An 18006-nucleotide genomic window follows, 5' to 3' on the forward strand; every position below is an offset into this window, starting at 1 on the left:
CAGAGTTTTCTGAGAAACTGGATAGCCAAGTCTCTCTGGCCAACTACCTCAATTTTATACCTCATATTACTAGCTGATTTCTTTTTCCTGCATGACCTCTTTCCAAAGAGGGTTTAAAGCAAATAAATTTGCTACCACGATTGAGATATAAATTTGACTTTGAACTTTCTGGCAGCCAAAGCAGAAAGTGAATTAGGATGATTTGCATAGCTCAAGTAATCAACAAGGAGGAAAGGTAGTTCTTTAGGAAGATAGCATGTCCCCTGACAATGAATTCTGGAATGAACTTTCACGTAGGATATGATGAGAGATGCATAATGGGCAGCATTCTTTGCAGAAGTTTTCCAGAAAATATAGAAGATGGCACATGGCTACTTGCATGAGCCTTGGACAAAGCTAAGGGTGCAACACAAAGCATAATAAGAAGGGTAATTCCTGCTAGTTTTAGAGCCACCACTAGTTGAAAGCTTTTAGGGTAAAAGTTCATTTGATCCTCACTTGACCCTCACAACAACCCCGTGGGCAGGTGCTATTATTACCCAGGAAACCAAGGCCCTGAGATGGTAAATGACTTGGGAAGCAGCAGCACCGTGACTCAGGCCGAGGCGGTCCAGCTCCCGAGCCCACGCTCCTACCCCTCGGCTACGCTTCCTCAGAAAGTGACCGGGTTGAGTCAGTGCCACCCAGAGAAGTGACCTCATGTGACCCAATTTAGTGCAAGATGAGAACTCAGCAGGCAGATGGTAGAGGGGGTGCAGTGGGGACATGGATCAGGCTCCCAGGCTGTACCAGGAGGAGCCTTCCCACAGCCCTGCACACAGATGGCTGGGATCACCTCCGTCTTAGAGAGGTGGGAGCCAAGGCCCAGAGAGGGGAAGGACTTGCCTAAGGTCACACAGCTTTTAGACAGTAAGGCTGGATTTTAAACCCAAGGCTTCTGGTTCTTTCTACTGCCCCTCCCTCCCTCCAGCTGAGACAGAAGCTCAGGCCACACTCAGCTGATGAGGGCAGAGGCACACACTCCAGTCCCACAGGATGAAGTTCCTGCACTTCGTGACTGTGCTCCCTCCTCCCCGACACCCAGGCCCCGGCCTGAGCTCTGAGCTCTGGACCTTCCATGTTGCCTGGACCACCCCCTGCCATGTCAGACTCAGGCTGCATCAGTTCTGTATAAAACGACGCTGGTGATGAACTAACAGGCTCTAGACTGCCTTGCAGCATGCACAGCCCCTCCCTGTTTGCTTTCTTGGCTCAGAGACCTCCAGACACTTGTCAGAGGTCACACAACACTTTTGTGGCAGGGCTGGGATAGGCATACCCCATGCTTCCAACTCCCTGCCTGTGACAGCTCCCCTAGTGCCAGAGTGCCAGCAGAGTGACTGGCACATCGTAGGTGCTTAGAAAATGTTCGTGGCTTGACCAGTTTTGAGAGTCCTTATTCGATGCCAGGCCCTGGTAACCACCTAGAAAGTAGTTTTCCCATTTTACTGATGAACAACTAGAGGGAAGCCCAGAGAGGCCAAGTGGATTCCCCAAGGTCACACAGACAGTATGCGGCCGCATCCTAGAAAACCCTGGGTCCAGGGAGGGCAGCTGCAGGTTTCCCAGACCCTGTGGTCACAATCTCCAGATCCTGTCCCTGCGCCAGTCCAAGGGAGCCCCACAGGAGACCTCAGCAGGGCTTACCCACGCCCCTCTTTCTTCCCCTTTCTCATCTCTTTCCCTTAATTGCACCAAAGCAGCAGGAGTTGTTTTCAGGGATTGGTGGCTCCCAACAGCTTAAGCAATCTGCATCCCTACTTTCTTGCCATCCCAGGGCACCATGTAATCATCAGACAGTTCTCAAAAAGCTCATGGGCTTTTTTTGGCCAAGTGAGTGCCCTCAAGGGCCCAGAGGGCTCCTTGGTATTGAATCAGCAAGGGCAGCAGACAGGGCTTGGAGTCAAGGTAACAGGGTGTGGACCCACTCAGCTACCATGCCTTTGGCTCTCAGAAGTCAGTCCAAAGAGAGAAGCTCATGAAAAGGAGAGGACCAGTGTCTGCTGTGTTCTCACCACATGCCAGACCCTTACAAAGCCCTGGGCTCACAGAGTTCCTGGGGTCATCCCACTTTATAGCTGTCCAAACTGAGACTCAGAGAGGCCAAGTCACTTACCCAAGATCACACAGCAGAGCCTAGATTTGAAGCCATGTCTTTCCAGTTCCAGGGCCTAAAGGCTTTTCACTGTCCTGGACTGTCTCTAAGTGTCCTAAACGTTTCAGTAACTAAAGCAGGGGGGCATTGATGAAGCACAGGACAGGGAAAAAACAGCCCTCCCACTTACAGAGCATGTGGCAGGAGCAGGGGATAACAAAAGTCCCAGAAGGAGAAGCACTGGGCTCTGTATCTTGAATCACTCCCCTGAAGTCCAAGAGAATGCATCTCCGTGTACTGGGTTTCTATTTAGCAAGGTTCACCTGTGTTTCCCAGTTTGGGGGATTTCACTGGTGTCGTTCACTAGTAGAGGGACACCTTAGTTCCCCTCCTCCCATCTTCATGTGGTTCTGAAGTCCAACTGGATCCCCTCCGACACATGGGGCTTGAAGCCCCATTCAGGCTGCCTGTGTGATGACATCACGTGCTGGACAAGAAGCCACCCTTACACTGAGCGTTTACTCACTGCATCAGGTGCTTTACGTACAGCCTCTCCCCAGATTTCACCACCACCTAGGAGGGAGCACCTGGCATTACCCCAGTTTTGCAGATGAGAAAACCAGGGCACGGTGGTTAAGCAGATAGCTCTGGGCACACAGCTGGGATTTGAACTCAGAGCTAGCCCGATGTTGGTTATCATCACCATGATAATGCTTGTCATCACCACCAAAGGCTGGTTCAGTTAAACAGTTTAAAATTATTGGAAAAGTCTGAAATTCCCGAAGGAAAGAAAAGTGGCTTTGAGAACCCCACACAGTGGTATAGTTGTTTATTAGCCGATGAGGAGTGGCTGGTTCAGCGAAAGATGTGGAATTTTCTGGTGACCCACACCGCTGGCCTGCAATGACTCTGTGTCATCCCAAGCATGGGCCCACCAGCTGAGCCTTGACCCTTCCAGGAGCTGAGAGCCAGAAAACATTCCCTGGTACCACCTGGCCTTCTGGTCATGTTGCTTTCAACCCCTCGTTTCCTAGAGAGTCATGCTGGGGACTCTTGAAACTGCTGTTCTCTATTCCTTGGGACTGAATTAGACTTCCAGACAGTCGACCATGGGTCTTTGGCAACATTTTCTACTTTCCCAGTGAGGCCAGCATGTGGCAGAGAGGACTGCTGGGCTCAGGGATAGTGGGCAGCCCAGGTCCGGTGTCAGATTCCAGGGCTGGATTCAAACTCCAGATCTGCTGTGTGATCTTGGCTGAGTTGCTGTCCCTCTCTGAACCACTTCTCTCCTCTCAGCCAGCTTGAGGATTAAAGTGAATGCCTGGCACACAGCAGGCCTTGTGAATGGTCCAGTGGGGCCCAGCCTCGGTGGAAGGGGCCCGCTCTGAGTTTTCTAGGAGTGGATCGTCAGATGCTGGAGAGACCCTTCTCCACCCCCCAACCCCTGCCCATTGGAAGGAAGGGCCTAGGCCAGTCCTGGTATGGCACTCATCTCTCTGGGCCTCAGTTTCCACATCTGTCCATGGGAGTAATACCTCTCACTTTCCGGATCTTTGTGGGGATGCAGGAGACGGGATGTGCGGAGGGGCTTGGAAAGGCCCTAGGGCTCAGCACTGCGTGGGCAGGACCTGTCTTCAAGTCCTTCCAATCTGAGGCCTTGGCATCAAATGTGTCTGGTGTCTTCTTTTTCTTTGTCAATGCTGGGTCTGGCAGGCCTTAAGCAATGTGGGGCCCAGACCTGGAGGTTCAGTGGTGCAAGGGTGTGGGGTGGAGGGTCACTGTGGATCAGACAAGTGGCTCGGAGTGTTGGTGTCCTCACTGTGGAGTCGGGGCTCAAATCCAACAAGGGCTGAGTAAGAACCTCCTGTGTGCTAAGCACAGGCTGGAGCTTTTGCCTTCCTCCCCTTGAGTCTGGAAGGTGGTCTCAGTGACTCCCATTTTGCAGATAAGGACACAAAGCTTAGGGAAGGCTTACCAGGACCATAGAGGGCAGCAGCAGGATTCAGACCCGCTTGTTGGAGGGCAGGTCCAGCACTATGGCTCCTGCCCCAGCCTAGGAACCTGCCTCACAGTTGCTGGAAGAAGGGAAGGAAAGGGCATCTGCAAAACTGCATTTTAGACCCTGAAGCACTTGCACTGTTGATTGCTGTGAGGCCCCTTCTTCCTGGCTGACCCACCCCACCTGCTTCCTTCTGCTCTCTGCAGGATGTGCAACGGCCCAGGGTGGGGCAGAAGATGAAGGGGAGGCGGAGGCGGGCTGGATCGAGGGGGCCGCCATCCTCCTCTCGGTCATCTGCGTGGTCCTGGTCACGGCCTTCAATGACTGGAGCAAAGAGAAACAGTTCCGGGGCCTGCAGAGCCGCATTGAACAGGAGCAGAAGTTCACCGTGGTCCGGGCTGGCCAGGTGGTCCAGATCCCTGTGGCTGAGATCGTGGTTGGGGACATTGCCCAGGTCAAATATGGTAAGTGACCCAACCACAGAGCCACATGCTGGAGCTGGCATCTGGGCACAGGTGGGACCCAGAGAGGCTGGCCCAGGGCAAGGGGTGAATCCCTGAAGGCTGAGCCCAAGCCAGGTTGTCTTCTGAGCTCCTTGGAGAAGTGGAAGGCTCCTTTCTGGAGGTAAGATTCCAGAATCCATTTAAATCAGAAACGGCAAATACACAGCACATGTACCACAACTCTCCAGACTTCTACCCTTAGCAGACATTCCTAATCAATCTCAGCTCAAAGCCTAGATACATCCTCAGACGCCTTCTCAATATAACACTCCAAGGACCACTAACACTCAGAATGGGTTGATGAAGTGAAATCCATTTCCCACTTCTGATTGGCTGTTAATGGATGGTTGTTGGGCTAGAGAAGGTGTTATAGGGAGTGGACGTGGATGAGCGAACATTCTAGGCCTGTGATACTGCCATGGAGATAGTGAGCAGGCTGGTGCCAAAGGGGATTTAGATGAGATATGTCCTAGGTAAGTAGAGGCCAAAGATGGGGGAGAGATTGGCAGGCCTCTCCTCACTCAGCCCTAGGGGGCTTGGTTTCCTCTGATAACATGCCCGTCTTGGGGGCTTTTCAGCCTAGTCAAGAGAGATTAATCCCTTCCAAAAGAATTTCCCCAAGACATAGTTGAGACCAGAGAAGATTGAATCATTGAGAAAACTGGGCCCCAAATCCATGCCATGCCAAGAGAAGCACTTTATAAACTGAAGGACACGCCCACCCAAGGTAGCATTATTGCGGGACCTAACCTCAGCCCTCCAGGCTTCATGCCCTTCACCCTGGCCCCAGGCTTCAGCTACCTATTGTCCTTTGATGGGCGCCATCTTGGCTCCTGTATCCTGGGAACTCTAGGCAGCCAGTTCCCAAAGGCGAACCTTCCTTATAATCATGCCTTGAAGAGAATATTCCAGCCTCTCCAGTCACCTGAGACCCTGCTGACTGACCCCCTCACCCTTCTTCCTACCAGGCGACCTCCTCCCTGCAGACGGCCTCTTCATCCAGGGCAATGACCTCAAGATCGATGAAAGCTCCCTGACGGGGGAGTCTGACCAGGTGCGCAAGTCTGTGGACAAGGACCCCATGCTGCTGTCAGGTGAGCTGTGGCCCACGGTGGGCTCACTCCCATTGCCGGTTCCTGCCCCCATGCCCAGGGGGCATCCATGTCCCCTTTATGAGACTGGAGGGTCTCAGAGACTTTGGTCCTTGTCTCCGGATCTCTGGCCAACTCGGCCCCAAACGAGAACTCCCTCCCTTTTCCCCTGCAGTCGTACATTGAGCCTACTGTGCACTCAGCAGCACTCCAGGCCCTGGGGCGAGCACAGTGAATAAAACTGACAACGAATTCCTGCCCCCATGAAACTTACCTTCTAGTAAGTTGATTTTCTGAAAAGTCGAACATGGAAGCCTGTTCTCGTTAGAGATGAGAAAGAATCAGTCTGGTGATGCCTACTTTAGATGCCTGCTGTGTGCCAGGCATTGGGCTGGAGGCTGGGGACACAGCAGTGTACAAGGCAGATGAGGCCCCAGCCTTGAGGAGCTTGTAGTGTAGTGTGGAGAGACAGACAATGTAAAAATCCCAGAGGGTAATAGGTATATGATGAAAAAAAAGCAGGGCAATGGAGTGCAGGTGGTGGGGGAGGTCGGGGAGGCCACGTGTGAGCTGAGGTGTGAATGATGGAAAGGAGCTGGTCTTGCAACTTTCCAGGGAAAGAGTATAGCAGGGAGCAGGAGTAGCAAGTGCAAAGGCCCTGAGGCAGGACCATGAGCAAGAGGGAGGCCTTGTGCACCATGGTCAGGAGTTTATAAATTTTCTGAGTACGATGAGGATTCTCTGGAGTCAGCAGTAAGCTGATCGTGTTTACATTTTTAAGATCACAGTCTGGCTGCTGCAGGGGGCAAGAGAGGAGGGGAAACCCTGCAGAGGTGAGGCACCAGACAGGTGAAATACCACCCCCTCTCCAAGCAGGGACACCAAAAAGGCTTTATTGTCCAGCAGTGCTCAGCAAACATCCTCTGAGCAGTTGCTCTGGGCCAGGCCCTGGGCCCTCCCTTCCATGATGATACAGACTCATCCCCTGGCCTTGGAAGCCCCCAGCTTGAGTAAGCTGGGGGAAGCAGGCCAGCAAACAGCTAATTCCACAGTAGAGGAGTGAGGAAGGTATGAGAAAACCAACAGAACAGAACTATCCAGAGAGGTGGAATTGAGCTGGGTTTTAAGGGGTGAGTAGGAACCCACCAAGCAGAGATGTGGAGAAAGGGCCCTCCTAGCAGAGTCACAGCAGGATTTCCTAGAAATCCAGAGGAGGAGGGTACGATGGTAAAAAGGAGTGAGAATTAGGTCTGGGGCATTTATTATCAAGAACTATCCAACCAACATTTATTAAGCACCTATTGTGTGCCAGTGGTTAATGAGACAAACAAGGTCCCTGCCCTCCTGGAGCTTAGAATCTAGTAAACGAGACAGACAAGGAAGGAACAAACAAGCAGATATGTAACATAATTTCAGATAGTGATAAGTCAGGTGAAGACATTACACCATTATAGTGAGATAGAGACCCTGAGGAAGGGGACGGGTATCTTAGTTGATCAGGGAAAAGCCTGTCTGAAGAGGTTGCATTTGAGCTAAAACCAGAACAATGAGAAGAAAGAGCCTTCTAGGCAGAAGGATAGCGAGTGCAAAGGCCCAGCGGGGTCTGACCAAGTGATCCTGGAAAGCCTCAAATGCCCTCTTGGAACTTAGAGCCACATGAGAGCTCAGTAAATGGTTATCGCCCTGTGGCCCTGGTTCTGACCTCTGGGCTGAAGTGGTTGTCAGAGAGACGAGCATCCTTGGGAGAAGTGGCCAGGTGGGTCATGAGGATCAGTGGAAGTCAAGGGGAGGTGCTAGGCCTGAGTGGATGAGTGATGAAGGTTCCAGACAGTTTGGAGGAAGGAGAGGAGGGATGGTTCCCTGGCAGGAGGCTGGGGAGAGAAAATGTTCAGGATCACTGACCTGAAGCATGAGCAGCCAGCCACAGAGGTGGGCACAGGTGCAAAGATGCTGGAAAAGAGCAACAGGGCAGAGATGGATGGGAAGTCAGCTGGCCAGCTGAAGTGGAATCAACCACTCTAGTCTCGATCTATCCATCTGGCTGGAAGCCCAGGCAAATGGAGTAGACCCTGGGCCTCTGGATGTCAGGAGACAGGAGCCAGGGTCTCCCGTGGTGTCTTTGTGGGCAAGATGGAGAAGGCTCTGCTGAGGCCAGAGGATTTCAGTCAGTTTGTGCTGACTCTTGAACTGCTGGCAATCTGGTGAAAGGTTTCTAGCAGCCTTCCCTGGAGCTCTGTCCTGTTGCAGTATGGAACGTATGCCCATCAAGTTCACAGAGACCACAAGTCCAGGAAGGCTGACAAAGAGAAAGCAAGAGTCAGTACCCACAGAGATGGCCAGAGTGCAGGGTGAACTAGACTCAAGAAAATGAAACTTGACCGTGAGCTGCAGTACTGACATTCAGAAACCCAGCTGCGTGGCAGAGAGGGAGGGCAGTGGCTTAGCCCAGGCTCCTGGGGAAAAGACAGTGAGAAAGGGGCATGGTCAGCCCAATGGAAAGCACTCTAATTGGAAAGAGAAGAATTCTGTAACAGTCAGGACCATTCTAGGAACAAAAGAGGCTGCCTGTGTGGTAGTGAGTTCCCCGTCACTGATTGTGTGTGAGCAGGGCCTGGACAGGCTATGGGTGGGTCTGTTGTAGAGGAGGCCAAAACCCTGAATGGGCACTGCATTCAGTGCTTCTCCCTGCGGTGAGTCACAGATTCAGTACACCTGTCCTCACCTGCACCTCTGCTATAGACCCGCCGTATTTCCTTCCTTCTGCCCTGCCTCTGCTGAGGCCGTTCCCTCCTCCCACACGGCTCTCTCCCTTCCCCATTGCACATTTAACTCCTGCCCATCTGCTCTGTCCCACCTCCTCCACGAAGTCTTCCCTGACCACCCCTGCCCTGTGCCACCTGGGACCCATGCATTAGCCTGTGACGTCACACTGCGCTCGGCCCATTCGGGCACAGCCTCATCATGCTGATTGAGTTTTGTGCTGCGCAAAGCATCTCAAATAAAATAAAAAGCAAAACCATCCACAGTCCCACCACCCAAACAAATCTAACAGGTCTCACTTTTATGGGCCCCTTCCATCCTTGGCTGGTCCAAGAGGGTGGGAGCCTGAGCCTGAGGCTGTCGGGAGGTCAGCCCAGCTCCACCCCAGACCCTGCACACCTTAGGGCTCAGGCACTGTCTGCCAGAGTGAGGAGGGAGGCTGCGCTGCGTTGTAGAAAGAGCAGAGTTGGGCAGGCTGAGCCAGATCTGGGCTCTGAAATGAACGTGCTGTGTGGCCTTGGGCATGTCACTTCACTTCTCTGAGCCTCAGTTTACCTGTGAGGACAACAGTGACATCCTGGTGTGTGATGTAGGTGAGGCCCCTACCTAGCACAGTGCTGCCGGAGGGGTGCTCACAGTAGGCTGGTTCCCTTCCCTGTTCCTCGGATGGAGCCTGGACTTGGGAGTGAAATAGCCTGGGTTCACATCCCGACTCTGCCCTTCACTGGCTGGGAGACCTTGGACAATCTTCTTACCCTTTCTGAGCCTCCATTTTCTCACTTGTGAAATGGGAGAGTAACCCCAGCTTATATGTCCATTTCCCCTCCCTTCCTTCTTCTTGAATGTGTCCCCTTTCCCCCTCTCTGGGCTGGCCCTGTCTCTCCCCCATCCAGCTCCTCCCCACCTTCAGCCTGCCCGAGCCTGCCTCCTCCGGGGGGTTCCCCTGGATTGCTGTCTTCCCCAGTGCTCTGAACCCTGCATAACTGCCATTTGGACTCTCACATGACCGGACATCTCAGACCCTTCACCTGTGCTGGTGGCTTTGCTGGGCCTTCCGGTCAGATGACCCTCAGAAAACACAGAGGGGCCATGCTGGGGGCACCTGCAGGGTCCTCATGGTAGTTCAGACACCCCCACATGGCATCTGGCACACTGGCTCAGCCTAGAGGAAGGCAAAGAATGCTCAGTTCTGGATCAGGTGGCCTGCCATGCCTGACCTTTGACCCTGGAAAGATCCCTTCCTCTCTAAGCCTCCACGTCTGTGTCTGTGCAGTGAGCCAGTGAGGAGCCCTTCCCCCCTGCCTACTCCACAGCGCTGTTGTGGGGACCACATGCCTGGACAGATGTGACTGTCCTCTGTGAATGGTGCACGTGTGAGATGCTGTGTGGTGTGGAATGAACACAGCCTTTGGAGGCAGAACCTCCAGGTTCCAGCCCTGCATTGGCTCCCGCTATGACCTCTGCCCATCAGGATCTCAGTCTCTCCATCTGACAAATGGGGGCAGACCAGCCTTCAGAAAGATTCAGATGTCTCCAAAGCTGAGGGCACAAAGGAAATCCTAAAGGCCTGGAGCTCATCGCCCAGGACAGACAGGCAGACACAGGCCCATGTCTGCAGTGGCTTCAGCCCAGGCAGAGTAGAAACGTGCAGAAATCGCAGGTCCCCACATCCACAGGGTGAGGTAGGGGGAGTGTGGACGCCAAACCAAGCACTCACTTGCTTCCCCTGCTGCCCGTGGACGTGCCCCCCGTGTGGCTGCGAAGTCCTCTCTCTGCAAGGGGAGCAAGAGATTCAGACTTTTCAGGTCAATCTCCCGATGTTTAAGACATTGGGAAGAAATTCCAATTTTTCAAAAGCCTGTGTGGGTCTGACAACCTATGGGTGGGCCCTGGAATACAAACTCTGACCTCGGCCTATTTTTTTTCTTAGTTTTGTATTTTAATATAATTTCGAACTTTCAGAAAAGTTGCAGGACTAGTAAAATGAACACCTGAATGGCCTCCCCTCTGGTTCACCTGCTATTGCCATTGTGCCTCCCTTGCTCTCAAGAGCCTCCCTCTCTCCTTCGTCAGGACCTCTTCCTACTTCAGGTGTGTCTCCCAAGAAAAGGGGTCCTTGTGCATAACCACAGCACAGCAGTCAATTCAGGAAGCATTGATGCAGTACTGATACCCGACATACCATCCATATTCACGTGTGCCAACTGTCCCCACAGCGTCCCCCAGGCTGGGAGCCAGCGCAGGATGCCGCGTGGCATTTAGATGTCCTGCCTCTTCAGCCTCCTTTGACACAGAGCAGGTCCTCAGCATTCTTTTGCCTTTCCTGGAAGGCCAGTGGTTTTTAACCTGCCTGGGTCATGAACCCCCATGAGAGTCCCATGAAAGCAATAATCCCTCTTATGAGAAGTAAATGTCCAGACTTGTCACCTTACAGCCTGTCAGTGGACTCACAGATCCCTAGAGAACCATGGGATTTGCAGTCTTGATTTGCAGCTGGGGAAACTGAGGCCCCAAGCAGGTGTGTAAAGCCCCACCGAGGCCAGGGCCAGAGGGAGACTCCAGCCCGGCAGCCTCCTAGCACCCATGCGCGAGCTCGCCTCCGAGGACCCCGTGACTTCATTACCCAGCGGCGTGGCCTGTTTGAAGCACCTGATAGTGAATTCCACGGGGAAACCAACAACCAGGCACCATCGATGTGGCCATGGAAGGGACAGGGGCCAGCGGGCCAGGGTGGGGACTGTCCTCAAAAGCAGCAGGCCCTGGCTCCAGCAGGCCCATTGGCTCGGTCCCCTGCAGGACCCCACCCTCCTCCATCACCCCTGGAACCAGAGCATGAACAGCATGAGGTTACCCAGGACATCGACAAACTCTCTCGGGCCTGCCGCCCACCCTGCCTGCCGAGCGGAAGGCCAGGCACGGGGAGCCGGACCTACCACCACTGCCGCTGCCACCAGGGAGCCTAGGACAGCACCGTGACTGCAGGAAGGCCCAGTGTGCCGCTCGGCCCGCGCTCTCTCCATTACACTACCCTGCCTCTTCTCCATGAGAGGCAGCGGGGTGTAGTGGATAGAGCACGGGTTCAAGTCCCGGCTCCACCGCTCACGGTTGTGTGACCCTGGGCCATCGCTTAACCTCTCTGAGCCAGAGAGGCTACAGGTGGGCGGAGGGGCTTGGGGTTGTGCCTGCGCTGAAACCTACCTCACAGGGCTGTTGTGAGGGGCACAGGCTTGTGGGCCATGGAACGCTTTGCCGACTGTCTAACGCTCTGCGAGCATGCGTTATTACCGTTATGAACTGCGTTGATAACAATGATGACAGAAGCGCGTCTGGCCTGGGAATCGCTTTGGCTTTGCTTGGTGCTTGTGCTAGAGGCAGGTAATAATCCCCAGAGAAGGCCTCCGTCCCTTCTGCCCTTCTCCACCCCCAGGAAAAGACCCTTTAGAAGGTCTGACCTCCCCCCTCTCCCTGTCCAAAGAGAGGCTTAGGAAGTCAAAACCAGGAGAGTGGGGAGCTCTGGGTTTAAGCCCCTACCTGTGCCTCACGTGCTGTGCAGCCTCACTGAGCCATTTGCCCTCTCTGGGCTAAGAAGCTTCATTTTGTAAAGTTAGGCTCCTCTAGCTCTGCCAACTGGGGCTCAGTGCACCCCACTTGCCGTCACATGAGGCTTTGGCCCCGAGATGCCATCTGGACTAGGCCTGCAGCAAGTCTGAGGCAGAGATGGGCTTTGAGCCTGCAGTTGGGAAAGTTCTGGCCCACACTCAGCTGCCAGGTCAGAGGCCGCAGAAGTCATCTCCAGGGACAGGAGATGAAGGTTCAGGTGGGGCAGGACAGGCCGTCCTGTTGGTGAGAGCCCGCAGTGTTCCCTGGGCCCGAGCTCCTTTCTGGCACACAGATGGATGGACGGACGGATGGGCGGGAGCTAGATGCTGACAGAGCTCCCTCACCGCTCGCCCGCCTCCCTCTCGCTCCTCGGGGCTGTGTCCCCAAACAGCTCTGCCTCTGACTTTGTGCACAAGCCTTCCCAGCAAGGGAGAGAGCACAGGAGCCGGGGGCCACCCGGCTGCCCCAGCAATGCCCTGTGAAATGCGGGTGATGATAATGACCTCACCCGGGGACCGTGGCCACCGAGTGGGAAAAGGGGCTCAGATAGCACGGGGTGCATGGGGAACCTCCATAAATATTAGTTCTCTTCTGCCCTCCCCCCAGAATACTTCCGACAGCTCCCTACTGAACCCCGAGGAGACACCCAACCCTGCAGCTCTCCACTCAGGCCACCCTCCCTTCACTAGCCCTCAGCTTCAGCCCAGCTGATGTGCAGCCGTCACACTGTCCCATCTCCCCGCCTTAGCCTGGGCTGTGTCCCCCGCCGGCCAAGGGACCCTTGGGTCTCTGTTGTCCTGTGTTGTTGCTGATGTGTGTGCCTGTCTGCTCCCCTCAACCCTAACTAGACTGTGAGCCCCTGGAGGGCAGGGACCACCAGAGGCCCCTTGGGCCCCAGAGCCCAGCACACAGCTGGACGCCACCACACTTGTCTATCCCATGAACAAGCGTGGCCCTGGAAGGGAGTGACACATGGCCAGTTTGTCTGCTCAGGCCTCTGCTGGCCCATCAGAACTCCCCGAGATGCTGCCTTTTAATGGAGGCTGCCCTACCCCACCCAGGAGTGGCCCTCATCTCCTTGGGACCTAAGGTGCCCAGACTTCACCATTGAGAGGTGGTGACCTAAGCCAGACCTCCCCATTTTACAGAGGACAAAACTGAGGTCCACAGAGGAGACGGCTGGCCTCAGGTCACACAGCACATCAGCAGCAGACACCAGACTTGTTCCTAGTCCCTTCCTCCTCAGCCTAGGGTCCTCTCTATCAACCACCCTCCATGCTGTGTATTCTGAGGGGCTCCATGGGAGCATAAGGAGGTGAAGGCTACAGCATGGTACCCAAGGGACCATGGACTTGGGAGCCTGGTGCAGGGCCCAGCCAGCGCCCCCCTCCCCAAAAGGTTCTCTCCTCTGTCCGCACCCAAAGACCCATGGCTTACATGCCTCTGGTTCCACTGCTGGAGCTGCAGCCCTTGGGGTTAAACATTGTCCCCTGCAGGGGATCCTGGAGCTGGGGAGTGGCAGCCTGGGGGTGACCTGGTCCGCTCTGTTCTTCCTCCTGCAGGAGGGCAGCCAGGCTGTGAGGTCCTGGTGGGGGAGAGGCGCAGCCCAGGGAGGACGGCTGGGCTGGATGAATTTGACCCTTGGTGAAACCGTAAAGATGGCTTATTGAGGGTGTGTGGCTTCTCCATTACAAATGTAATACATGTCCACCATGGGAAAAACAGAAAAGGGGGCAGCAGGGAGGACAGTGCTGGATCCCAGCTACAAGCCTCCGCTGCGGCAGGAGGAGAGGACTCGCCCTCAGACCTGCCCTCCAGGGGCTCACAGGCTAGTGAGGACACCGGGCTGGGAGGCACCCCCAGGGGAAACCCCGGGGGGCAGTCCAGAGGAGAGAGGTGATGTCCTTTTGTTGGGGTCAGGGGAGTCACCTAAGAGGAGAGGCATTTGTCCTGAGCCTTGAGGAGGAGGTTTTGGAGAAGAGGTGGGGGAAGGCATTCAGGTGGTGATAACTATGTGAGCAGAGGCGGGAATGGGGCTGGGGAGCAGGGCTGGACAGGAGGGCCCAGTGAGCTGTGCTGCTCCCAGGGCAGAGGGTGCAGTGTGGGAATCAGTGGTCAAGGGCCGGAAGAAGGTTGAGGTCTGATCCAGGGGGTGCTGACCAAGGTGTTTGGACTTTGGGGAGCTATGGGGGGTGTCTGAGCTGGGGGGCAATGGTCAGAGCGAAGGCTGGACATGCTGCTGGGGCACAGAGGGAGGGAGGACCAGAGTGGGGAGTTTGATGCCCCCAACGTCTCTGAACCATCTGATGCTGGGGCCTGGAGGACTCCCCAGGGCTCATCGACGCTGGGTGGGGGCCATGCTGTGCCTTCAACCCATGTCCCCGCGTCCCCATGTTGCAGCCAGAGGCCACCTCCCTGGCTTCCTCCTCCTTCCTCCCTCCTCCTTGGCCTCCCAGTGCAGGGCCCCCAGCTCCCTGCTGAGATGGGAGTGATTAGATTAGAAGGTGATTTGGGGTCTGATTATCTTGGGTGGAAACTGGCCCCCTGTGTCTTTTTCCATCCCGCCCAGGACTGGGAGGTGGGGAACAGCTTCTCCATCGCCACCCAGGCAGAGCCAACTTTTTCACAAACATGTTTGAGATCACAGCGTGAAGCCTTTTTTCCTGGGGAAGAGCAATATGTGACAAACCGGACCAGGGCTTGGTCCCTCACCAGCTGGTGACCTGGGCAAGCTGCTTCTCCCTCAGTTTCCTCTTCTGTCGACCGAGGGCCAGTATGAGGACTAATGAGATGAGTGCGTGTGAAGGATTAGGGTTAGGGTTAGGGCACGATGCCTGGAGCGGAGTAGGTGTCCCACAGAAGGTAGCACTGGTTACTGTCCCTGCCATCTACGCCCTGTGAATGCACTGAAGTGTGTTCAACCCTCACCTTTAAAGATCTACAGTGACCTCACCCTCACCCACGTGTGACCTCTCTGGGCCTCAGTTTCCCCCTCTGTCTAATACTGCTGGTATTTAACAGTCCATCCTGCCAGCTCCCACACAAGCTGAGACCGTGCATGAGAAAGCATTTTGTCAGCAAGTTATTGTAGTTCCCAAAGTCCCATAGTTGGGCCCAGGTTCTCCCCGTTTGTGCCCCTTGTGGGGTAAGTGTGCTTCAGGGTCTGTCTGTGATGGGAAGACACCAGGCCTGGGCTGATCGGCCTGAAGTCAGTGTCCGAGCTCATTTCTGTGGTCCCCACTGTTCCGTGCTTGGGGACAGAAGAGGCTGGGAATGGGTAAAGAGCCAGCTGAGGAGCTCACCACCTGAGAACCCAGGTTCTGGTACAGCTTGCTGGGCTCCATGCTGCCTCTGGGAGCCTTCATGACTTGGTTTACCCATCATGGATGGACAGACCAACCTTTACCACCTCAAAGGAACTTACTGGAGGGTATCTGTCTGTAAAGCACTTTAAGATCCTGAGATCCTGGAGGTCAAGAGGCTGGAACACCACACATGCACACGCACACAGGCACGTGTGCAAACACACACATGCACACACACAGTCTCAAGACTTCTCTCAGATCCCAGAAGGAAAAGGAAGTGGCGGGTGAAACCTCTTGAAAAGTGAAAATAGATTCCTTGCTTTAATGAAAGTGCTTCTTGCCCTGACTCAGAACCTCTTGATTCTTATTTTAGATACAATTCTAATGAGTTTGTCCACCTAGACTTCAAGTCTGAAGCAAATTGGGAGGCCAGGAGAAGGCCATTAGTGACAAGTGAGCCTGAAAACAGGAGGAAATGACCATCCATCTTGAGGGGAAAGAAGGAAAATCTCTCAACAGCAGAAGGAGTTCAAGAAGCAAGTCACCAGGGCCGTGTAGTGGCTGGGGTCAGTGGCCGTGGCCGTCTGTCTGGTAGACCAGGTATAGCTCTTCCTGTGCGGCCTGGGGATGGCTGGAGACCCTGCACCAGGCAGGATTGGATTGTTAGTTCTCTGCCGAAGGAGAAACTGTACGCTGCATTGTAGAGAGCTTTCTAGCCAGAGTGGTAAAAATGAAAATCGGAAAAAATGAACACCTGACAGGCCCAACTTCATTTATCTAGATTCTTTACTAAGCAGAGTGCCCTCTTGTCAAATAAAAGCTGACACAGAAACCCCAAAGATGAATAAAATTGGGGCCACTCTGACCAAAGGCCTCCCTTGCCCGCTATGGCTCCCCTCCTGCCCCCTGAAAGAATTCCAGGACGCTTTGGAACCCAGTTTTAAAACTCTAAAATTCTAGGAAAGGAGTTCTTAACTTTTCTTGCACCGCAGACCCCTGGGGAGGTCTGAGGTCATCATGGGCCACCCCTATTCAGAATAAAGCTTTGAAATACATAAAATACACTGGATCACAAAGGAAGCCAATTATATTGAAATAGTTAAAGTAATTAAAAAAGAATTAATGTGTGGTGTAGTAACATATGTGCTTCTTTATTAGCACACTGAATAACAAGATCCAGCAGTCAGTGTAATAATTGCCTTAGGTGTAAAATAAGGATACGCCTAAAAAGTATCTGCAACAGCTATAAAGTAATATTTAAAAAACCCCATGATTTCTGTAACATATGTAATGGTGTTGTGGCCACCACTGACACTCCTGGGGTTTATTGCCTATGTTCTTAATAGGGGGAAATGCTAAATTTCAGTTTGATGTTCGTGAAAATAAAGAGGTCATTGTTTTCTAATCCAACTTCATAGAGCCCTGAATTCTTTCCCCAGATCTTTGGGAAGTTGGTGGACCCCATTTTAAGCAGTCCTGTCCAGGGCTTAGTTGGCATTTTTTTTTTTTTTTTTTTTTTTGCTGGTTGCACGCAGAACGAGATCTGGTTCTAGATATATCATTAAGGAAAAGAGAGTGTGGTCCCTGCTTGGCCCGTAAGACTGGGAGAGGGGGAAGGGGAGAGAGAGGAGGGGGGAAGGGGAGAGAGAGGAGAGAGGAAGGGATTCTCTAGGAGCAGGTGGGAGGTGGTAGGCCTGAGCTTTCTGGGGGCCTAAGAATTGAGGTATAGCAGTATTTGAGCTCCAGACCCATCACAGCACTATCCCACGGTGAAATCATCTTTAAAGGACCCACCTTGAGTACACACCTTGAACCTTAACTGTAGGTGGTGCCCTAAGACCTCAGCAGGCAAATTGCCTGGCGTCAACTGAGACCCAGTGCCTTCCGCTCCTTGGGGGAGGGGGCTTGGGCCATGCAATGGTAACTTGGCTTTTGTCCCCTTCCCCAGGGACTCATGTGATGGAGGGCTCTGGACGGATGGTGGTGACCGCCGTGGGTGTGAACTCTCAGACTGGCATTATCTTTACCCTGCTGGGGGCCGGCGGTGAGGAGGAAGAGAAGAAGGACAAGAAAGGTAAGCCCAACCCCCTTGTGGACCAGAAAAGGAGCTCTTAAGGCCACATTTTTGTTGTTGACTCATTCACTAGAGAAAACAGTTATTGAGTGCCTTTTATGTCCATACCCTGTGCCAACAGCTGCCTCCTGTAACCCCAAGGCCCTTCTTGGGCCAGGAGGCTCTGTCTGTTCCATCTCCAGGGTCTCGTTCCAGTCTCTGTCTTGTCCAGTCATGTCATGGGGGGCCCCCCTTCCCCCTGGGCCAGGCCAAGGGTGCTGAGCCTTTTCTTGAGTCTCCAGCCTCAAGTGTGACCTGTTCCCATCATCACCCCTGATACTGAGTAGAAATCCCCACCTGGGCGAATTCCTCCGCTATTCTCAACTCCACTGAGCAGAGCTGCACTCTCACCCAGTATAGACTCTGCCCAGAGGTGGGTCTTCTGGGGAAGGTGGCCTAATGTGTGCCTCCAAATCAACTTCTGTGAGCCTCTCCCCGTTGTCCCCAGAGCTGCCATCTTAGCTGGCTTCTGTCTCCTCCTCCCCCTGCAAACAAGATTCC

At 53.9% G+C, this 18006-nt stretch overlaps 1 protein-coding gene across 8 annotated transcripts in view; it reads left to right on the top strand.

The window, feature by feature from the left end:
* ATP2B2 (ATPase plasma membrane Ca2+ transporting 2) overlaps nucleotides 1-18006 on the top strand; it is a 210137-nt gene that overhangs the window by 131366 nt on the left and 60765 nt on the right. For all 8 annotated transcript variants that reach the window (XM_081245756.1, XM_081245762.1, XM_081245755.1 and 5 more), the window contains 3 exons: nucleotides 4340-4597; nucleotides 5605-5730; nucleotides 17341-17466. In XM_081245756.1, coding sequence (XP_081101882.1) covers nucleotides 4340-4597; nucleotides 5605-5730; nucleotides 17341-17466 — 510 coding nt within the window. The remainder of the gene's footprint in view (nucleotides 1-4339; nucleotides 4598-5604; nucleotides 5731-17340; nucleotides 17467-18006) is intronic.

This window comes from Mesoplodon bidens (assembly GCF_964165515.1).
Source record: "Mesoplodon bidens genome assembly, chromosome: 10".
Lineage (NCBI taxonomy): Eukaryota > Metazoa > Chordata > Mammalia > Artiodactyla > Ziphiidae > Mesoplodon > Mesoplodon bidens.